At 44.6% G+C, this 23,199-nt stretch overlaps 1 protein-coding gene across 2 annotated transcripts in view; it reads right to left on the bottom strand.

Moving 5' to 3' along the window:
• Nucleotides 1–23,199, bottom strand: part of bcor (BCL6 corepressor) — a 40,471-nt gene that overhangs the window by 10,767 nt on the left and 6,505 nt on the right. The window contains exons 2-9 of one of the 2 annotated variants that reach the window (XM_077226108.1): nucleotides 21,101–21,181; nucleotides 17,214–20,225; nucleotides 15,894–15,950; nucleotides 15,299–15,494; nucleotides 13,121–13,408; nucleotides 11,490–11,879; nucleotides 7,150–7,451; nucleotides 4,578–4,856 (exon numbers count right to left, since the gene is read on the bottom strand). In XM_077226108.1, coding sequence (XP_077082223.1) covers nucleotides 4,578–4,856; nucleotides 7,150–7,451; nucleotides 11,490–11,879; nucleotides 13,121–13,408; nucleotides 15,299–15,494; nucleotides 15,894–15,950; nucleotides 17,214–20,225; nucleotides 21,101–21,103 — 4,527 coding nt within the window. In that variant the 5' untranslated portion in view covers nucleotides 21,104–21,181. The remainder of the gene's footprint in view (nucleotides 1–4,577; nucleotides 4,857–7,149; nucleotides 7,452–11,489; nucleotides 11,880–13,120; nucleotides 13,409–15,298; nucleotides 15,495–15,893; nucleotides 15,951–17,213; nucleotides 20,226–21,100; nucleotides 21,182–23,199) is intronic. The other variant, XM_077226109.1, reaches the window with a different exon arrangement.

Genomic DNA, 23,199 nt, shown 5'->3' with positions numbered 1-23,199 from the left:
GTCTGTGTCCTGCTTTTCGCTCAGGCTTAGCAGACAGTGACAAAACAGGGTGCGACACACACACACACACACACACACACACACACACACACACACACACACACACACACACACACACACACACACACACACAGCTGGTTACTAAACTGCAAATATTCTTCACAGTGAACACTGACACTTTTAAACAGATAGTTCACCCAAAAATAAAAATTGTGTCATTTGCTGACCCTCATATTATTACAAACCATTATGACTGACTTCTGTGGAACAGAACAGGACTTTCATTGTATGGGAAAAAAACTGATGTTTTTCCAAATAAATAAGTCAATAAATGATGAAAGGACTCGTTTTTTAGGTGAGCTGTCCCTTTAAATAAACTAATTTTAGTGATGAAATAATAACTATTACTCAATCAGGAAACCATTCCCTGTTTTTTTAATTCTTAAATATGCAAACTTAAAATAATCTGAAAGGGAATTTAGATCCGATTAAATTGCAGAGAATGCATGCCACGGGGTTATTTCAGGTCACAGGCTGTGTTTTGCTGTCGACGTCTAGATCAAAAGAACCTAAGCACCCGGGCTTGAACGGACACAGCCTGACCAGCGGACACGCTCATGCAGTCAACTGTGGAAAACACGCAGGTTTTCCACTCGCCCTTGGTTGATGCAAGCCAAAATGACTCAATCACACACACGCGCAGAGAACCGCTTGAAGGCGCCCAGGAGTTTCATCAAGCCAAGAATGGTTTGTTTTGAAGGTGCGTGCCCATGAGAAAATGGAAACGAGAGCGCGCGCAAAACTACGTGCCTTTTGCATGTTTACTGCTGTTGCGCTGGGACTAAGATGGAGTGCCACGTTTAAGTGTGTGAACTCTCGTTCTCTCGCGCCCTGAGAGACACACACACACACACACACACACACACGAACGAGCAGCTGCCGCGGTCTGTGTTGAAAGGTTCGGCCGCGCAGTCATGTCATATTTCCGAGCTTTGGCAGCGCCGCGGAGCAGCTCGTGGCTTAACATACACACACACACACACACACACACACACACACAAACATACAGAGCGAGCTGGCAGCTCAGTGCGCTCCTCGCGGCTTATCTCTCTCACACACAAACACACACACACACACACACAAACACAGCGAGAGAGCGGCTTCCTGTCTGAGGCAGGAGAGCAGGAGGGGGAACGGAACGAACGAGGACTAGAAAAACAAGCCGCTGTCGACTGACAGAAAAAACACACACGCGGACGGAAGGTCTGTCCCCACCTGCTATGGGCCGACGTGAGGGAGCGAGCGAGCGAGCGAGAGAGAGAGAGAGAGAGAGAGAGAGAGAGAGAGAGAGAATATGGAATACGGGGTGGGAAAGATTGCATTTTATCTCGCTTCCTCTGACACAGACACACACACATACGCAGCACGGATCGGCGCCGAGTGCCCTCCACTGCGCGCTCTGCCGCTCCCCCGCCGTATCTGTGGCGCACGCACAGCCCCGCGAGAACAGCCGCCTTTAACCGATGTCACCAGGCTCATTTATAAAGCCATTAGAGCAGAATTAGACCCCGAGCGCCAGCGGGGAAAATCACAAAGCCCTGAGACTCAGCGGTAACGAGAGCCCACGCTCTCTACAAGCGTTCGAGAAATCCACCGCTAGCGGAACACTTAAGAAATCGGGGGGGAAACGTTTAGGTGGTTAAATTTTTTTTTTATATATATATATATATATATATATATATATATAAATAGGGATGTTTTTAAAATAGTTGAGCTGTTCGTATACAGTGTATCTATTAGTGATTTTTTTTTTACATAGTTCAACGTTAGTTTAGCTAGTAACAAAGAACAGTTTAGCTAATCATACAAACAGTTTAGCTATTCCTTATGAAATGCTAGTCGGCCTGAAATGGAAGCTGCAATATCTTTTCCGACTAGAATAAATGTACCTGACGGGAGTCGGGACATGCTGCTGTGATGTCATGTGCGTGACAGTTTTACCCGCCCTGGCGCCGGTAAACACGTCATCAGAGAAGAAATGTGTTTGCAAGAGAGGGGAAGTTATTTTAAATAAAGTTTGAGTGCACATTAATTAAATAATTAACTAAAAAGAATGATGTGCACCAACAAATAGTTTACTGCAATATTATTAAAAAATATATAAACTGTCAATTTTGATTTCATGGTGTGTGGTGTAGGCTAAATTAATTGTACAGACAGTTATACTGAAAAATAATTTAGCTACACAAAAATAACATTTAGCTATTTATATACATTTTAGCTATTCGTAAACAAATAGATATTAGAACACAATTAGTTTATCTATTAGTAAAAAACAGCTGTTAGTTAATGTTTAGATTCATCAACAGTTTTGCTATTTATAGGGCCTATATAAAGTCTGGTTTTTCACTAAAATAACAGTTTAGCTATTTGTTAACTGTTTATTTATTAGCTAGCCTACTAGCAATAGTCAAAGAAAACCAAGTGTAAAAATCTTAAATTAGTCTTTAAAAATCAACAACAAAATACAAAATGCCAATTCTTCCTTTTCTGTGAGAACCAACAACCTTTTATGTGGTCAGAATTGTAGAAAAACCTCCCTCTCTTTCCGTGGGCCGCTAATGGAGGGCGTTGGTTTGGGCGACGAGAGATCGGGAGGTGTGCGGAACGGGCGGCTAATGGCTTAAAACAGCGCGTGTTTAGCACCTCCAGCCGAATGATTAATTAACGTGGAGATTACGGAGAGCACTTGTCAGATCGCTGATTGGACCTTAATGGCAAAGAGCCATTCTGCCTGAGAGCAGAATTACCGACAGAGTCTAGCAACCGCAGCAGAATCAGACAGAGAGAGAGAGAGAGGGCGAGAGCGAGAGAGAGATTGATAGGGCTCTTACACACACACACACACACACACACACACACACACACACACACACACACACACACACACACACACACACACACACACACACACACACACACACAGGTTTCAATCAGCACACAAAGGCCAGTTTTGTCTGAGTCATAAAAGAGGGAGGCAACAACCAAACACAAGTGTAAATAAGCAGCATCGTAACGCAAGCAAGACGTCAGCACTGGCGGAGTGTAATGAAAGTGTGTGTTGCAGTAAAACTCTTGGCATGAGAGCTAAAGGGAGGTGAAGAAACAAACAAGGGATGTAGGGGGAGGGGAACTGCAAAAGTATGTGTGCGTGTGAGGATGTGTGTGTCAGTGCGCGGCCACTTCAAGCACAAAACAAAATGGAACACAACGGAACGTGGCATCCCTAGTTGTGAGTAAAACAAACCACAGACATGTGGATGCGTGTTATAGGCAGAACGAGAGAAAAGATGAAAGCAGCAAATGGGAAAAACAGGAAAAAGAACAAGCGTAAAACTAGCTTGATTCCGACACCACACAAGTGTGTTCTATTCTGGAACAGCAACACTGTCTCGGTGATAAAAATGCTCCGTAAAATGCAATAAGAAACTTTCCCTTTCAGTGGAATTCAAGGCATCGCTGCGGAGCGAGAGACGAAGGGGGGAGGGCTGGGGAAGGAGAGAAATCATGCGCTCGCAGCAGTAATCGCTCATTTCCTGTTCTCCGTGCCAGTCCTTTCAGACGCACTGCCGGAACTAATCCAGCTCCCCATTAATCTGCACAAATTGGACACGGAACGCCGCGCCATTCCAGAACCCGCGGAACCACCATATTCCAGAACTGTGGAATACGACTAAATTCCAGAACAGCAGGGAATCTACTAACGGACGAGACTAATGCATGTTCGTTGTATTAAAAAATACTATTGCAGAGATATAACACTTTATTATATTTAAAGGCAAGAAATCTGAATTTTAATAAAAATTAAAAGTCTTTAGTCTTATTACCCATAATTCATCAGTGAAACATTATAAGAGAATTTTAAAGAGAATGTTTGTTTTTGTAATCTTCAATCAAAAATGTATTAAATCAATCAAATCTAACCCCAGAGAATGTTTTTAACTATTTCCTGTAAAAAAAGCCATTTCAATAAAAAAATTAAAAAAAAGTTATTTCAAAATGTAAAAGCATTTCAAATGCGGTTTCATGTTGTCTTTAAAAGCATTTCAAATGCGGTTTCACATTGTCTTTAAAAATGCTGCAGTGTTACAAAAATATCAAACACTCTACCAATATTTATTAAACTCAAAAAAGGCCACACTACAAGATCAGAGACGGAGTGCAAAGGGTTAAGGTTCTCCAGTTCGAAAGAGCAAGGACAAGCGCGAGAAAGCACGCATGTGAAAGCACGGGAATGAATGTGAGCGAGAAAGGTTTGAGTGGGAGTGCAAAAGCCGAAAGGAGAACGGGATGAGACAGCACGTATGTGTGTGTGTGGAAGCAGGAGGCTGCGTCGCAAGAAGGGAAAAAAACTGTGTGTGTGTGTGTGTGTGTGTGCGTATGCCAAGCGATCGCTCTGTGCCTGTCAGGGGCTCTCGCATGTCAGACTCAGTCTCACGCAGAAATAATGAGATGCGAAGAGAGCAAGAGAGGGCAGAGAGAGAGAGAGACGCACACACGCAAAAATGCACGCTTACCTCATATCCCAGCCGCGCTGCTCGCTGTAGTAGAGTCTCTCCTGCGTTCTTGTTGACGATGAGTCTGCGTGCTTCGGGCGGCATCGGCCTGCTGACTGGCGGCTCCGCTGACACTGGAGGTGCGGGGGCGACCGGAGGTACTGGTGCATCCGGAACGGCGCATGGAGGGGTCGGGGGTGCCGCAGGCAGGTAGGCAGGAGAAGGGGGACAAGGTTTGACCGGAGAAGTCTCGTAATCGGAAAGAGATGCTGGCCGCTTCTGGGCGGAACGTTTTATCACCTGAAGGGGTGGAATAAAAATGCGTCACTTTAGCATTTATGACAGATCGCAACACCATCACAAGGCCTCGGATTTCACACACAGGCTTTGAAGTCACAGTATGTGGCGCCACAAACAGGGTAAGGCGAACGCTCTGTACAAAGACAGAGAGGACAAAAGAGTGACAGAGCTACAATCGCTTGGTGCCAAGAGACAGGCAGGATGGAGCGCTAATTAATCACAGCGACAAGTTCATAGTCGGCACTGCGGCAGAATCAGCGAGAGACAACATTTTTTTTTTAAGTAAAAAAATTTTCTGTGAAAATTGACAAATGTGAAGTAACTATGGAAGCTTGTGTCCACCACGTAATAAAACAATTTAAAAGATAATTGCAATTTCTCACAATTCAGATTTTTTTCTCACAATTGCAAGATATAAACTCGGCATTCTGACTTTATAACATACAATTCTTACTTTATAACTCGCAAGTCTGACTTCTTTTCTCAGAATTGTGAGATATAAACTCGCAATTCTGACTTTTTTCTCGCAACTGAGATATAAACTCGCAATTGCAGTCTCGCACGTGAGATATTCTGACTTTATAACTTGCAATTCTGACTTTTTTTCCCCACACGATTAGTAGCGATTACCTTTTTTTATGCTCTGGCGGAAACAAGCTTCCATAAGTAATTATTCCCACATAGTTGGATGATTTTTTTTAGCAGTAGTGGAAAACTTAGCCAAGCGACAGAGCAGGAAACAGTGTTTCCCACCATAAACCAAGAACAAAAGTATGACTGTCAACAAAGGTTCCTCACTCACACCCCACATGGTCAGCAAGGTTATTTTTGGCCTGCAGTTAAACGGGCCGAGACTATTTACACAACTACAAATTCCCCATAAACACATTTTTAACAGAACAACGTGCATCTTCTACTGTGAACATTTCTGTTTTCTCTTGCGAGCTGGATGGAAAACTGCAGACGCCGATCTGTCAACGATCGTGTTCCCCGGCAGGGAAAGTTAAACAGGAAACAACGGAAGACTTTGGCTCTCTCCCACTCCCTTTATCTCTCCCACCTTCCGTGTGCGAGTTCTCTATCTGTGGAGCACAGTAGGGCGGCGGATGAGCGCCCTGCATGTGTGTGTGTGTGTGTGTGTGTGTGTGCGTGTGTGTGTAGGCCGCAAGTTCATGCGAGCAGACTGAAGGTCGGGAAAGGGGGGAGGGGGGTGATCAGAGCGGGAACTCCACCCACCCCAGAGGAGTTCCAGAGCGCAGCAGCTGTCAGAGTAAACACACACACCGTACGCACACACACAGAGCTCTGCCAGGCCTGCAACAGCGCAGGGAAAATGAGCGTCTCAAAATATGAAGACTGACATTTACTTGGTCGTCTGAATGAGAACATATAGATTAGACAGACCAAGATTAACTCAACCCCTAATCCGATCCCTGAAAAAACATTTTTAGAATGAACAAAATATAAATATACTATATAAATATTATGATACCTATTTACATAATAAATATTTTTATAATAATTATTATTATTTAGTACTGCCAAATTGATTAATCGCGAATATAAGCAAACCATCAGACATATAAAAAATAATTTTTTTTTCCAATTGAGGACATAATGATGTCCCTAATGTCATGATTTGGAAAATGACTCTCACTTCTCAAACTAAGTAAACCCGCACACACTGTATTCTGTAAACACCTACATAATATTTTTATACGAGTGTGTTTGTCTGCTGTAAACAATGTGAACTTAAGGTGTGTGTGAGTGTATGTTTTTGTGTCCGGCTGCAGAATGCAGGCTACGAGTGTGTGCGCTACATCTGCGTGCGAGATCGCAACAGGGAGAACGCAGGCTGTGTTATTTAAAGAATGCACAGTGTGTTCACTGGGGAATCATTTTCCTTGACGGAGAGAGAAAGAGACCAGAATTCCGACCCGGCCTTCACTCCTCCCCTCCCCCTCGGTTGTGTCTCTCCGCTGGGAGTCTGCCTTTCAGCACAAGAGGAGGTCAAAGCAACCGCACTCTAAACACACACGCTATGACCCCCTCCCGCGTCCGTTGTGCCGTCCCAGAGAGCCGCGGTGCTTCCCTAATTGGAATGATTAACATTGTTGTGATTGGAGACACATTTTTAAATGGTTCCTCGCTGAGCCCGGGGAGAACGCTTGGGTTTCGAGCCAAAGCAAAGAGCATGGTTAACCTCACGCACACAGACAAAGAAAGGACATTCTTGTGTGGATAAACAAGCACCTCGACCTGTTATTACATCGACATGTGCAGCAGCTCTTACCTTGTGTTGGTGGGCGGGGCTGAGTTCAGGACACTCCTCATTGGTCGACTGCAACAGCATCCTGCGCTCCTGTTGGCCGAGGTGCTTGGTCTTACACTGACGCTTGCCCTTTGGCTTTTCAGGGTCGCCGTGCCGGCGCAAACGAGAAGGGAAGGTGCTGTCGGGGTCCGGAGAGGGCGAGGAGGATCCCACTGACTTCCGGTGGTCCTTGATTCGCCGTTTCTCAGAAAGGTGAGAAGGATTAGCGGAGGAAAACTTCCTTATGGAATCGCCACAAAATCCATCAGAGAGAACAGGAATAGCTAGAGAGAAAGAGAGAGATTAAAACAGTTAATCGCTCATGCTAAAATCTGAAGTATTGAACTTTTTTGGGCAAATTCTCCACTGATTGGAATGGAAAATCTACATAATTCTACAAAATGTTAACATTTGGTAAAATACATAAAAATTTGCTGAGAATAGTAAAGTAGAATGAAAAGGGGAAAAAAATAAGCTTAAAGAAAAATAAACAAAATATTTATTGACCATTCAAAGGGTGGGGAGATAATATATGTCTATCTATATACACACACACACACACACACGTGTATATACATATTTAACAGTGCAAGAGAGATTAATAATAAAATAAATACATTACATAAAAAATAATGCAGAATTTTGTGGCCTCAGATTCTATGAAAATATTAGCCAACTTTTCAGCATAAATTATGAAATAAATCTCAACACATACCAAAACAAATATTACTGCACATTGCACAAACTTGCGCTTTTATAAAATCAGCCTCTACTTGCAAATATATAACACAAAGGAAACAACACAAAGAACAAGAACACAAATCTGGGATTTAGGATTTCATCAAGGGCAAAACACACACAGATCAAACCGACAGAAGCTTCCTTAAGGTCTTGTTAGGTAAATCAGACTGACAGCGGTAGAACGAACGGCAGCAGGCTGACCGCCTTACGAGGGACAGACCAAGCACGAAAAGATTGACAAAAATTGATGTATCCTTTCCTTCGTCTGCTTTCTATTTTGCATCACGTGACCAGAGCCCGCGCAAAAGAGACACTTTTAAGCGATAACATCAACCGGCAGAGAAGGACGGAAGGGAAAAGAGAAGAAACATGAAAGGAAGAGCAAGATAAGAGAGTGAAATCAAATGAAAAGGGAAGCAACAGCGAACAGAAAAGGAGAAATGACGGACGGACGTAAAAGTGTAAGAATAGATAGAGAGAGATACAGCAGCGAGGGAAAGAGACGATGAAAGGGTGAGCACAAGGCCGAGAGAGGGAGAGAAACCGAGCACGCTCCACATCTGTTCCATTATTCATCATATTCCCCGTTCAGTCACGCGCGCGCACACAAAAAACACACACACACACACACCCCGAGAGCCCCACCGCGCAGAGGAAATCTCTCTCACGTATGCAAGCAAGAACGCCAAAGACAGAAGACCACATAGCCAACAAAAACACACACTATCGACTAGCTAAACACCGATATGAGGCAGGCCAATTCATTGGACATTTCGCAACTTAATGATCCGAGTTGAACGATAACCTGATTCTTGCCCAATTGTGACAGCCTTATTAATAGATAGAAGTAATTTTTTCTTAAAATAAGGGTTTTTTTGTTTTTTTAAATTCATATCCAAAATTTACATTTGTTTGTTACATCGTTTCAAATTTTGGCTTATTTTAAAAACACTTACAAAAATAAAAATAAGTGTTTTTACATTCACTAAGAAGTAATAGAATATATTTTGTATTAAAAAAAAAATTGTGAATTGAATAAATATTTTCTAAAATAAGCATTAGAAATTTTGCATACAAGCATAAAAACAGTCTAGATCAGGCTATGTCTAACTGAAAAACACATATCAGTTGACCACTATAACCAATATTCACAAACATGCGCTAATTTGCACAAGCAGTACATTCGTAAATCGTATCCTCACCGCAAACTCAGATCCACTTCACATCAACGGTCCCCTTAGAAATGCAATGATTTAGTTTGTTGGAGGCGAAACTGGCGGATCTAATAGATTGGGCCGAGACAAAAGCACCTTAGAGAACCTTCAACACGCAGACCACCAACTGTGCAACTGTTCGTATGTGCGCGTGCGTGTGCGTATGCGCATGAGAACCCATTCTCATGGGCAAACTTTTCCAGCCTACGTAATGTGCTCCTCTCCTTCAACAGGCTAATTAAAGTCCTACCCCGAGAACCCTTGAGACCGGATTCACCGCACCTACCCCACACACACACATACACGCACAGAAGTGTGCGTGCTCTGCAACCTAAGTGAATCACTCAATTAGCAAAAGGGGAGAAAAGGCCTTAATGCCTTTAAAAATCAAGAGAACAATAGCAGTGTGCTAAAAACGCACGCGCGCACACATACACACACACACCCTGGGGCTTACAGCAGTGAGTTTTGCATCACTGGCGTGTCTTGTCCCTCACACCTCGTCATAGACAACACAAATTAGCTTGCATGTGTGTACGAATTCCCTCGGCTGAAGAGCGAGAGTATGTATGTGTGCGGTGGGAGACGGATTTTGACAGGGACATCTGGGGGATATTAGCCTCCCATTAGCACGCAACTGGGCACACAAACGCACACACACGCAGACAATAAGGCATTAACTAGCAAACCATCTCTCAGCTTGAGTAAAACCAAGATACATATGTATAGTACATATTACTCACACACATGCACAGAGTGAGGGATAGAGTTAGATAAAGAGTCTCGTCTTGCTGCTCTCTAATCCTCCTGACAGAACGCCAGCACAATATCCAGCAGCCAAGATACTGACGGGCAGCCTCACACACGCACACGAGCGCACACACACACGTTGTTATTTGCACAGTTGTGGAATCTCATGGCTCATTACTCTGCGGCATGCGTTTTTTTGCCGAAGCTTTTATACCAACAAGGACGCAAGCGTCTGAGAGAGTGCGTGTGACCGTGTGCAAGTGCAGCTTGTCAATCAACAACAATCATTATTGCTATCCCAAAGCCGCAGACACAGGGCGACGTGCTCCGCTTTCCTCTAATCTGCCTCTCTCTACTGCTGTGCTCTCGTCTTTCACCTCAGTTCTCCCCTCAGTGCTCCGTATCCTCTCTCTTTCACTCCTCCTTTTCCACCCTTTCTCTCTGCTTTCTAACAGCTTTTCGCTCCCTCTCTCTTTGTGCCTCATTCATACACACTGCTTGTGTCTCCCCGCTCAGTTCTCATCTTCTGGGTCCTTTTCTGACCTGCATAACTAAATAAGACTTAGTCTTTGCTTAGAGCACAATTTACAGATGTGCCATTTGAAAGAAACAGGGTGTAGTATGTAGAACAGTGGTTCTCAACGCCAGTCCTGGGGACCAGCTGCTCTGCACATTTTGTATGTCTCTCTTATCTGACACACTCAGTTCAGATCAAGCTCAGTGGCAGATCAAGCCTAACGAGCTGGTGATCTGAATCAGGTGTGTTAAATAAGGAGACATAAAAAATTTGCAGAGCAGTGGGTCCCGAGGACTGGAGTTGAGAACCACTGATGTAGAACATCATATGTAGCGTGAAAGGATGTAGTTTGTATAGTATATAGTTTGTATAGTATATAAAGATAAAGGAGGTGTGGGGAAAAGATTGTAGTATATAGGTAGTATTATGTAGTAAGTAGGGTGTAGTATATACTATGCCAAGTGCAATGTATAGGCCGTAAACTACGTTGGATGTGAGAAGGATGTAGGCTGAGGGTGTCAAACTCCAAACAGCCCTGCAGGGTTTAGCTTCAATCTTAATTAAACACATATGGTACAGCTAATCAAGTCCTTTAAGCTTATTTGAAAACTACAGTTATGCGTGTTTGGGGCAGGGTTGGAACTAAACTCTGTAGGACTGTGGCCCTCCAGGAATACCCTGGACACCCCTGGTGTAGGCCATATTATTTAGGGTGTAGGGCATAATATGTAGGGAATAGGGTGTAAAAGGAGTGTAGAGTGTAGTATTTAGGGAGTAGGGTAGTATGTATTTGTAGGAGGTAGGCTGTAGGTAGGGTGTAAGGTATGTAAGCCATATGAAACCTGCATCAGCATCTCTACCTTGAACAGTTGTCCAGTTTGTGACTAAACAGCTAAACGAGGAAACCGTTTAGTCATGCAAATAAAACAGGATAACAGATGACAAAACCAATTTACACCTCAGTCCCTTGCCATCTTAAGTCCAAGGTCCTGTTGACACAGTGTCCTCTATTTTCACCGACAGGCTTCTCTGTTCTACCCAGAATACTCTGCTCTCTGCTTACAACAACTACATTTAAATGACAGAATAAAAAGATGTACCTGTGTCGGATCCAGTGAATTCCAGCTGTTCCTTAGTCCAACCTCTCTCCACTTCTGCTTTCCTCTTCACCCCCTTGTCTTCAAATCCATTTGCTTTGACCTTTCGATCCACAGCAGGGACACCGTGGGTGACTCTCGGGATCTCTGGGGGGCAAGGGTCAAGCTTATCCCTCCTGGCGGTTTGAAGTGGTGGAAGAGAGGATTTGGATGTGGGAGGCAAACCCAGGTTGGGAGCTCCGAACTGTGGCCTGTCATGGTTGAGCTGCCCCTGTCTATCCCACAGTTCCTGAAGATTATGGAGGTGGCGGGGCTTACTGAGCCGAAGACCCGTCAACTCGATACACACCTTTAGATTCTTCACCTCCTGCTCGGAGGGTTGCGGCCACACGTCTGTGGAGATAGATGGAGGCAATCCGTTAATACCTTGTATTAACATCTGGATAGGATGATCCAATTTTAGGTGGTTAGCTGGGATGAATTGCTGTGTACAACTGGATTTAACATAAATCTCAAATTCGGACAGGGGGTGATTCTGATTTTAAGACTACATATATTAGATACTAAACTGTGCCCAAATTTGTTCAGAAGTACCAGCTATTGCATCCCAAGTCTTGTAAACGATGACCTTTTTCTTTTCTTTTTTAAAATGTGGACTAATTTAAAACTGCTTGTTCTGGCACAATCATTATGTGGTGATATGAATCTAGTGCTGTTGCATTTAGGATGCATTAGGCTGTGCATTGCAAATGCTATGTGCCTTACACATCCCTAACCACTAGAAGTTATTAGGCCCCGTTTACATGAAGGGAAAACGCAGATATTTCCCTGCGGTTTGGCCTCTCATTTACACGAAAACCCTGTTTTTAACACAGAAAACGATTATTTCTAAAAACTCTGGCCAAAGTAGATGTTTCTGAAAACGCGGTTCATTAATTTATCTAAATACCTGTAAATAAATGTGTAAACGTAGCCTGAGTCGGATCACAATGCATCTCCAGAATGCAATGCACCCTGTTTAAAGCTGAATTTAGCACTGTCTACTTGTGTTAATGCATAAGATGTTCATGCAAAGTATAAACAAAGGGTTGCACACTTAAAGCAGGAATCACTTTCCAATTGTTAATTGAGTTGTTTCCTCCTAGAACAAACACCCACAAGTTTGATAGCTTTTAAATGAAAGTACGGAGCTGAACAGAGACTCACATGCAAACACATTCGTTTTGCTGACAAAAACATGCTTTCTGGGACACGTTTAAATGATGCGAGTTTAAACAAAGATGGTTTTGATGTCTGAAAACGCCCTTTAGACTGAGCACAAAGAAAGAGCAGGGCAGAGAACGCCTGGCAGTTGTGTTTATCAGTACCATGTGATGGCAATAAACACAAATCAAGATGAATTTAAAAGGCCAGCGAAAGGATCAAAGCGGGACAGAGCAGAGGAAAGAGGAAAAGAACAGCTGAACCCTGGAGAGAGAGTGAGACGTGTCAGAAAGCGAGACAGGAGGTTGGCGATAAGATGAAAGAAAGAGCGGACCATCCACTACTTGGCAAAGAAAGAAAAGGATGAAAAGATGAAAAACAGGACAGATATCATTAAGGACATTGGAGAGACAGACAGCCGAGATGTCTACCTGAAATCAGCCTCACTCTCTTCGCCGCGATGCCATTATCATCTTCTCCTCTCGTCCGTCTCTCTCCATCTCTTTCTTCTGCGGTGTGTGTGCAATCAGGGTGGCCTTGGCTCTGTTCCAAACCCAATGCACGTTTCCTGCTCGTCGCCGTGCCAACAGACCCCTCCTCCTCTCCTTTCACATCCCTCACTCTCTTCTCCTCTGCTCGCCGGGACTGCGGGATGTCGGCTGGTGGGCCGCACCGCTGGAGCACGGGAACTCTGTTGTTTGCACATGTTGGTGTCACACCTGCATAGCCACAAAAACACAAAAGTGTTAGTCACCTGCTTGCAAAGAAAGACCTTTTTCCAAGTTCAAAAAGAACCACGACAGGCCAGTAGAGCACAAGGCCACAGATGGTGAGATATAGAGGAAAAGACTACAGAAAAACAACCTCCCCCCCTCCCCTCCACCCTGGACAGTTGCGTGTTTGTGCTAACTACACCACACCCATCCCACATGGGGAGCTAGACGGCAAACAGGGACGCGCTTACTTGCGCTCTCTGCAAGCTTAAATTAGCCTGAAACATCCGTGCCAAGAGCGCAAGCGGCAACCCAGCTCAAGTCTCCTCTCCCTCCCCCTTCCTCTCTCTCCCCTCGCACTCTCCTACCCCCCTCTCCTGCTTTCTCCCGTTCTGTGTGTGGCAGTGAAAAGCGCTCCTTGAGAATGTCTCCCGGCAGCTAAGAGCAGCAGAGTAGATCAAAGACAGGCGCTAGGGGCTCACGCTCCATACCGCCCGCTCCGCTTTTACACACACACACACACACACACACACACACACACACACACACACACACACACACACACACACACACACAGTATATTGAGGCACATGCACGTCCTAAAAACATGCACACTCAAGTTATTCAGCTAGCCGAAATAAGTCACACAAACCAAATCTATCAAAAATTATGCAATAGTGCATAATTGTACATCCAAAATGACTTCATTATCACACTCTCCATGCCGAACAGAGCAACCGTTATACTGGCCTGGGTAAGAATACAGCCCACCCTGCCCCGGGCTCACACAGACACGCACAAAGCATGTGACTAACACCACATGCATCCCATAATTCATGGCAATGTGTGCACCATAGCAACTCTGCACCAAAACAGATCACCATGGTAACATCGTTTGCGTCACCCAGAGAGAGTTAATGTGGCCATTCCCAGAGAGCGAGAGAGAGATGTTGAAGGACAGACTGGGCATAAAAATCAAGAGAGGAACGAAGGACATGAAACATCCAGAAAGGTCACGCAATGTCAAATAATCAATTTGGTTTCTTAAATCAATTACTTGAACTGTGTCAATTGTTGAATAGAATGGTATTCGGCAGATGTGATCAAATTAAAGCTCTGATCAAAACTACAGTAGAAGGTTTTATGTAGCATTTTCACCCTTGGAGCTTCACAGGAACTGCCAGTCTGCTGAGCGCGCACTGTTTATGTAATCCAGAGCGCTGTTAATTGACTGTGTGGCTGACACACATGCAAGTGTTCACGCACGCACACACACTCTGACCCACATGCACAGGAAACGCCTCGCCTCTGTGAAAGCCACCAGGGAGAGCGAGGTCACATAGCAGCAAAGTGTTGATTTGGAAATCTGATGGCATTAGGCCATTACCAAAGCTCAAGTGGAAAAAACAAGAGCCAAAACAGCATAGAGAGAGGGACAAAGAGAGAGAGAGGGACAAAGAGAGAGAGATGTAGAGTCAGAGCATGTGCCTGTTTATTTGTGTGCTTCCTGTTTGAGGGTGGCGGTGGCGGAAGCCATGTTTACCACGTCGTTTCCGCTGGTTTAACGCTGTTGCATGGAGCGCCACAGTGCAGGGACCGTCCCTAGTGACATGGGGAGGAAGTGTAAGGGGGTTGAGGGGGGTGAAGAAATATGGAGCGCCTTTAAAACTGGGATGGTTAAGGAAGATAGGACAAAGGAGAGACGATGAGTGAAATGCATGAAAAAAGCAGCCTGCAAGCAAGACAAAATTTAGAGACAGCACATACGACAGACGTTACAAGAAAGACGGAAAGTGTGAGACAAAGATACTCAGCAAAGAGAAAGAAAAAAGGGAGCGCTAGAGAGTGAGACAGCGCGAGAAGGATTGCGCTTGTGTGTGTATGTGCATGTCTTACCGTTGTGCTGCTCAGTGTGATCAGAGAGGGCCGAAAGGGCTGCGGAGGGCCTGGAGCTTGGCTGGCTCAGTTCCCAGTCTCCCGCTCCGCACTGGCTCTCTGCCAGCTCCCTCTCTCTTCCCAGTCCGGGCACTGCAGACGACACACACCCCTCCTTCTCCTTCAGCTCCAGCTCCGAGAAACGCATCATCGCACGCTACACAGACACACACACAGCACAATCGTGAAACCAGATCCAGTGTTACGAGCACCAGCAGTAAAGCCTGTCTCTCATGTGCTCCAGTACAACAAAAATAGAGGGGGAAAAAAACAGAATAAGACTTGCATAAAATAAATCTGCAGTGAGAGTAGAACAGGAGCTAAAGTGCATTAGAGTCAATTCAGAAAATGCATATCAATAACTTATAACAAAAGCTAACTGATACAGGTGAAGTCAGGGGATTTATTTTACTCAAATTTGACCATGCAATTTTCAGGACCCCTAAAATAGGAGGAAAAGGAAGAAAAAAAGTCTAACTTCACAACCGCCTGTGGGCGCAAAACTAAGAGTTACTCATTTCAACTGATTAGTAGTTTAAAAATAAAATGAACTGACCTCCCAAAACGCAGCTGGTTGACTTAAATTACTGTCCTCTTGTGATAATCCTTCCATCTAAGCAATCAGAATGGGGCTCAATATCTTTTTCAATGATTTGAATTGAATATTTACACAAATTTAACACATCTGCAAACAAACATTAACTTACCATTACACAAAAAATATGGGGGAATTCAGGAAATATCTGAGAATGATATGGCTTTAAAAGCTGATGTTTAAATCATACAAACTTTAAAAGGATATGTGGAATTCATAAAAAACACTGGGCTTATTTAAAAAAAACTTTCCAAAATTGTGTGGGCTATCTGAAATTAGGGCATTGCCTTCCATCAGCCTCTCCCTTACTCTCCCTCCACTGCGCGACTATGTGTGTGTGCGCTAATGACTCTGCCAGTCGGCGAGCGCTCTGCTGGCTGCTGCTGGTAAGAACTCTAATCTTCCCCATCAGGAAAGAATGGGCCGGATTTCACTTAAGCTGGGAGGGCTGCCACCACAGACATGGCTATTGGGGGCCTAGGGGTGTGCATGTTTTTGTGTGCGTGTGTAAAGAGAGGAAAGGAGTGCAAGATGGAAGCCTGTAGGAAAGGGTGTGTGATTATGTTTGGGTATGCCCCCCCCCCCCCCCACACACACACACACACACACACACAGACACTGGTCTCCAGAGCTCACCTGCAGGTTAACAGTTGCCTGCAGCATTATGTGCTAGCAAGGCCATGGCATGCGTGCACGCGTACGCACACACACAAACATTTGGCAGCTGAGTTTCCATACGACTGGGCAAAGCAGCCACAGACGGCACTTTGTGTTAACCCTTTCGGCCGCTGACTGAACCGCACACTCAAGCGTGTGTGTTCTATTACAAACGCACAAGTTCTCTCACACTAACTGTAGAACTTCTGCCATTAAAGCCTGTTTGACAGATTCACAGCAGGGGCCCAAAAACTGATAGAAAGAGAGAGCAGGAGAGGGAGAGTGGGTTACGGAGATCTGTAATTAGCGAGGCGTTCAATTTAACCGAGTGTGGAAGTTAGATACGAGTGCTCGTTCAAAGCCGAAACTGAGGTCATTGAGCTATTTTTACAGTGTATCTGTAAAACTCAGGATGGCTGGGAACTTTTTCTAATTTAATGACAGCTACTGGTCCTTGAAGAGTTGACCAGGGAACAGAAAATGTGAGGTGTTCTCAAATTATAATACTCTTACATGACCTGAATGATTCTCAAACAAAAAATGTGACAATGACACGTGACATGCTTCATAATTGCACAAACTTCCCTAGTCATTCTAACCAACATACAAAATTGCATAACTGACCTGCAATGCTCGCTGTTCCCGGCTCAATTTGCTGGAGTCTGCATACAGTTCAGTGGTGACGCACTTGAAGCGGTCGCCAACATAGCCTGAGGAGTTGGCTATTCTCTTAGCCAAGCTGGATCTCTTGCTTTTAGACGATCCATGTCCATCCTCCTCCTCCTCATGAGATTCTGTGTCTTCTAGTCCACCCTTGCCCAAGTCCACGTATTGTTGATGAGCGTGGTGCCGATCAACTTTGAATTCAGCACCATCACCTCTAGCCCTTTCACCGGAGGTTCTGGCACAACGTAGTGTCTGCTCTTCCAACATGTCAGGTAGTGGGCTATGCTCAGAGGAGCTTTCTTCAGTCTGGCTGTGCACAGGAGATTCAAAATGCTTCAGTGGACGAGGTGGACTACATACCTCTGTCCGTTGCTCTGAATCAGTTGGCCAGGATACGGCAGGCTGGCTGTTGCGCAAGATCTGCATGAGCTCTGGCTCTTTCCCCTCAGAATTACTTCCACTTTCATTTGCCATCCCTGTACCACTGCCGACTGGCTTAGCTGGCTCTTTGCATTTGACATCGATGGCACTATATTTGTCTGGCTCTGGACTGCCATCTGTGTCGTCTTGGACTAGGTCGATGCAGACAATCTCCTCTTTATTCATTGTGTGAGGCTTGCTCTGAGATTTTGAGCCCAAAATTTCTTGTCTCTCTGTCTCCCTCTCAGATTTGTAACTTGGTTCGGTGTCAGTGATGCTCTGGCGCTTATACAGAGTCTCGTCGTGGTGCCAAGACTTGTCCAGGGGTCTGTGCCTCAGTTCCAGACGCTCAGTGACTTTGTGGTCCAGGGGCAGGTGGGAAGACATTAGTGGATGGACCATCTCTTGTGAGTCGTGGTAGGTCAGATATTCTCCATGACTGGGCGGAATGCCATATGGGATGCCAGGCTTGGGTGGCAAACGTGCTGAATACAGACTGTTAGTGCCCAGCATAACTGGATGAGGGTACACTGGCCCTTTTCCTGACATCTGCAAGTGGGAAAGGGAAAGACTCTCAGGTACTGGGTATGAGAGATATCTGCTAGAATATGCTAAGCTGGGAGGAAGATAAGTTTCACCCTGAGGCATGTAAAGGTGGCTTGGAGCATGTCCATTATCTAAATGTGATTGCTGGGGCTTGAAGCCAATTTCAGGGGATTCATTTTTTTTGTGCATCTTTGAGGGCTTTGTAGCTGTGGGGTGGCTGCCACCGTGGTTATTAGTTGGGGTCTTCTCTGGTGGGGTGGGAACTGACTTTGGCCATTCACCATTAATCTTGGGAGAAGGTGAGACAGATGATGGCCGAGATGCTGTAGTCATGACAATAGGTGCAGAACTTGTGTTTGATCCATTGTTTTGGTCATCAATCCTGGAACAAGAGGAACTTCTTGACTGTGGCACCACATGTTCAAGATTCTTATTCTTAATGATGTTGGACCCTTTGTTTTGACTAGCCTCAGAGCTGATTGTCTGGGTAGGACTTGGCACTACCCAGGAAGAAGATAAAGTGCTAATTATCTCAGGCCTTTCTGGAGTTTTAGAAGTGCTAACTGCTGGAGAAAGAGTTTCTTTTAAAAGCTCCCTGTTTGGGGGAAGACCATACCGGGCAGTGGGGGAATAGCCAAGCTTGGCTAAGGCCTCTAATTTTTGGGGGTACCCATTGGTAGGTCCTTCGAAGTCAATGATTTTGGCAGACAGGTCTAAAGGCTTGTCTGCTGGGTCTTTGGTAATAGGCCCCTGTTGAGGTGGTTTCTCAGAAGAGGTCTTAACAGGTGAGCTGCTGCCCTTTCTTTCATTCCCCATACCTCTGGACTCCATGGTTGCCTCTTTGGCTTTAGGCTTCTGGCTAGTTGGCCGAATTGGAGACCGAAGCTCTTGGGACATGCTGCTAATGTAGATAGGGTGAGCAACCGATGGTGATGATGACGAGGACGAGGAAGGACTCCTATAGAGAGGCTTCTGGAACTCCATAGTGCTATCTACAAGAGGTGGCGGAGGGGGTGGGGGGGCTGCAGGTTGCTGAGGGGGGCGTGGTGTAGGGCGGGGTGGTTGCATTACATGGGAAGGACATGAGTCTACTGAGACTATGGAACTGGCACTGCTGCTAATACCAACGCTGCTACTGCTGCTAACATTACTGCTAGTGCTGCTTGTGTTTTTGCTGGATGGGGTCCGGATGGACTTGCTGTTGCTGGCACTGTTTCCACTGCTGCTGTGTTGCCTATCACTGGGTGACTGATGGTGGAGCTGGGTCTGCTGATGCAATGTCTGCTGCCCAAATGCTGAGGGCTCATGGTGAATCCTTGGACCAATACTTTGTATTGTTTTGTCCTGGTGGTGCATCATAGGTGATAGTGCAGTAGGGGCAACAGTTGCAGTGGGGATCCTGAGAGGAGGAGGAAGGGGTGATGATATAGGTGCAGGGGGATAAGGGGGCATGAAAAACAAGCGCTCTGTACCAGCTGCACTGCCTCCTGCACATAGAGACTGGTAGGCCAGATGCTGAGGAAGGTAATGTGGCGGTTGTGAAAGGATTGATGCTTTATACATATTCAAAGCAGTGTATTTACTAGAGTCTAAGAAAGGGTACATTCCAGCTTCATGGTAAGGACTCATCCAGGGAACCCGCAGATAGCTACCACCATTGAGACTCAGTTCTGGGGGCTTATCTCCTGAAACGACCCGTCTGTCCAGCCCTAAAGCATCTGCTCCAGTCCCAGGCACCATCAGCGACTTCTGAATCCCAGGTGGGGAACTTTTATAGAGTCCAACATAACTGTTTGTGTTCTTTCTGCTGTCGAGAGAAACATCTGGTTTGTAGAGTAGGTCGGGGATCCTGTCACCAACATAGCCCTTTTCTGTTGGCAGGGCCCGAATTCCCGGTGGATAAACCATCCCTCCATGAACGCGGAGGCTCTCCCGCATCAAGCTGGTCCGATCGATGCCAAGCGCACTGAGAGGGTTCATTCTGCAGGTTGTACTCGCATCCACCTGCAACAAAAGAGAAGAAAGTGGTAAGGGTGGGGGAGAGGGAGAGACAACAAACATAGAGCAATAAGACTCAACAGACAGACAAGTGAACAAAAGCCAAATCCAGATTAAAAACAGGAACGATCCATTCAATCTTTATCTAGAGCTAACATTCACCTTTCACTAAATCAGATGGCAGATTTATCATGGAAGTAAGAGACTGCATGTGGTAAGAGCCACAAAAATGAATCACAGCACATGTGGTCATGTTATACAAAATCAGACTTTCTTATTAAAATGTCAGAAAAAAAGCATCTCACTCTCTAATCATAAACGGATTCATATGCCTTAATCTCATGTTTGTCCCCACCATTATAAAAAATCTAGGTAATTACAGGGACGTAACAATATATTGCAATTTTCAAGGTCACAACAGGAGAATGCTGAAATCATTCTTAAATGTCAGCTCCAGTGAGGATATAGTCTGGGAAAAGCAGCAGCTTTGATGTATGTTTTCTATGCATTATGGTAGACAGCACAGATCGGTCTTCCCATTATACCTGAGAGTGACCTGAGAGTTAAAATTATGCCAGTCCTGGCTTGTACATTCTGACAGAAAGCATCTGTCAACAATGGAGAATTCTAATGCATGAAAACAGGTGATTATGCACTTTACAAACATGACAGATTGATATATTTCAATGTGGGAGGGGACAGTTTAAATAAGTGTGTGTTTATATAATATATGTATGTGTACATATACACACATACATTATATAAACGCAACATTTTGTTAGATGCAATTAATCGTGATTAATCGATTTGACTGCACTAGTTCCAACACAAGTGAAAGGGTTTACATTCATGTGCACATATTAAATGTATGAAATGCTTACCATGCTTTGAATGACGTCTCTGTCTTCTCTGTTAGTTCTCAACAGATTCTCTTGTCTTCACCATCCCATAAGAATAATTTTCTGTTGAAAAAAAAAAAAATTCAAACATCATGAAGCTCAAAAGACTGAAAATTTACCACATTCTATTATTTATTCATATACCATTTAAGTTCAAGGTAAACAGAATGAACTGGAGTGAAAATTAACCTTGATCACTGAACAGAGAAATTGGCGTACTACTGCTAACAGGAGAGAAGGAAAATGAGAAAAGACCTCTTCATGGTGAGGCCTTGGCTTGTTTCTCACCTCCACATGCCTTCATCTCGACGAACTGTCCCCGGGCCACATGCTTTATCATCTCAGAGCAATTACACTGATAAGGAATCCCTCTGCATTCTGTATTCGTTCCGAGCAACGTAAAGTGGGGAGTGTCATTACAGCGGAGAAAGCAGCGATCAAAATCAAAATACCCCTCCCCAAATACTTCTGCCCAGCCCCACAGCTTGGCAAGACATTACAGCGGTGCTTTGTTGAGTAGGCGAGCTGCGCCTGTTATTGATGGCTCTACAGACCCCAGATTTCAATAACGCAGACCCAGAGCTTATCTAGAGACATGGCCACAGTCGCTGCTATTGAAGGAGTGAGACAGTTTGCCCTCTGTCATCAATCAAACCAACCTACACACATACACAAACAGATGTGCATGCATCACTTCCATAGCAACCCGAATCACACAACCGCTCCAATGCTTTTATACAAAATTAACAAATACAAATAAAAATCAGTTGCATTTATGCAAAACAGTAAAGGATGCATTTTGAATCACACTAAGCACATGCACCCAACAGTAAACCTATTGCATTTACTCATGAAGTTGAATTATTGTTCTATAACTATACCAGCATTAAGCAGCCATTAAACTTAATAAACGTAAATTCTGCCCCTGTTCCCGGAGCGTGTGCCTCCCTTCCCCCATCCTCCCCTGCTTTCAAAACCTAATCCGACCCTGCCGTGGGGAGCGTAGCAGAAACCCACTCGCTTTGGCCATTCAGACACGTTCTCTGCGCTCTCATTTTCCGTCCCCTCTGTGACCCGCTCTTTCATTCCGCCAGCGGGGGCGAGGACATTATGCATTTGAGGGAAGCTTCGGTAAGAGGGGTACTCACCCCCCATGGAGGAAAGAAACCTCCGCTCTAAAAGACATCAATCACAAGCCAAGCGCGCCGGGCGCTTTGTCTGCAGGTGAGCCAAAACTGAAGCGAGCTATACATGGGCTGTTTTAACTTTGTTTCTAATCACCTTGGCTTATAAACTAAACAAAAGACTACACAAAGGTTAACTTTTCTACGTATTTTAGGTTTGGGGGGTTACATCCCCGCCACTATTAAATACTGTCAACGCGCACGGCGCTGCCTAAAGAAAAAAATGCTGTAATTTTGCAGCGCGTGATGTTCAGCTCACTTCAAAGCTAATAGATCGTGCATTTATAGCCTACGTTGAAAATATATATAGGCTATATATAGCTATATAAATATTTTTTTCGCATGCAACATTTTTGCATATACAATAAATACTAAAAACATAAAGAGCGAATTAATTAAATGGAAGAATATTTTTGGGGTTTTTTTCCAATAAAGTAAGAATTTTCTCTATGTATTTGCCATTTGGTATAATAATCCAAAAGGAGGACCAAAACAACAATAACGCTTAGTAGGCTATATTTATTTGGAAACTGAACTCCTACCCAAAGACGTCTACCCCAACAGTGTGGCACCGAGACAAGGCGCGAAAGCCGTTGCTTCAGGTTGGTGTTGACAGAAGAACACGAGATTATGTTATAAAGTGTGCGGAGCATGAAAGAGAGTGTTAAATGTTTATCTCCTGAGGTGTGAGTTTTTGCAGTATGGGTTTAAGTGTAGAGGCCGCTGAGATCTCCACCTGAAGCCCCAGAGGTCCCGCCAGCAGATATCAAACTGTGGCACATCGCCAAATCTATCGTCTGCAGCGCAGACACTCCATACAACTCTTTAATACAACTGGCAGCAAAATGTTTATATTATCTGTAAGCAGCAGATAAAACAAAGCCGAACGAAATACAA

Source organism: Siphateles boraxobius, unplaced genomic scaffold (assembly GCF_051911475.1).
Source record: "Siphateles boraxobius isolate OS27281-9 unplaced genomic scaffold, OSU_SipBor_1 13, whole genome shotgun sequence".
Classification (NCBI taxonomy): domain Eukaryota; kingdom Metazoa; phylum Chordata; class Actinopteri; order Cypriniformes; family Leuciscidae; genus Siphateles; species Siphateles boraxobius.
The sequence above is the reverse complement of the archived record's forward strand: the minus strand, read 5'-3'. Positions and strand labels throughout refer to the sequence as shown.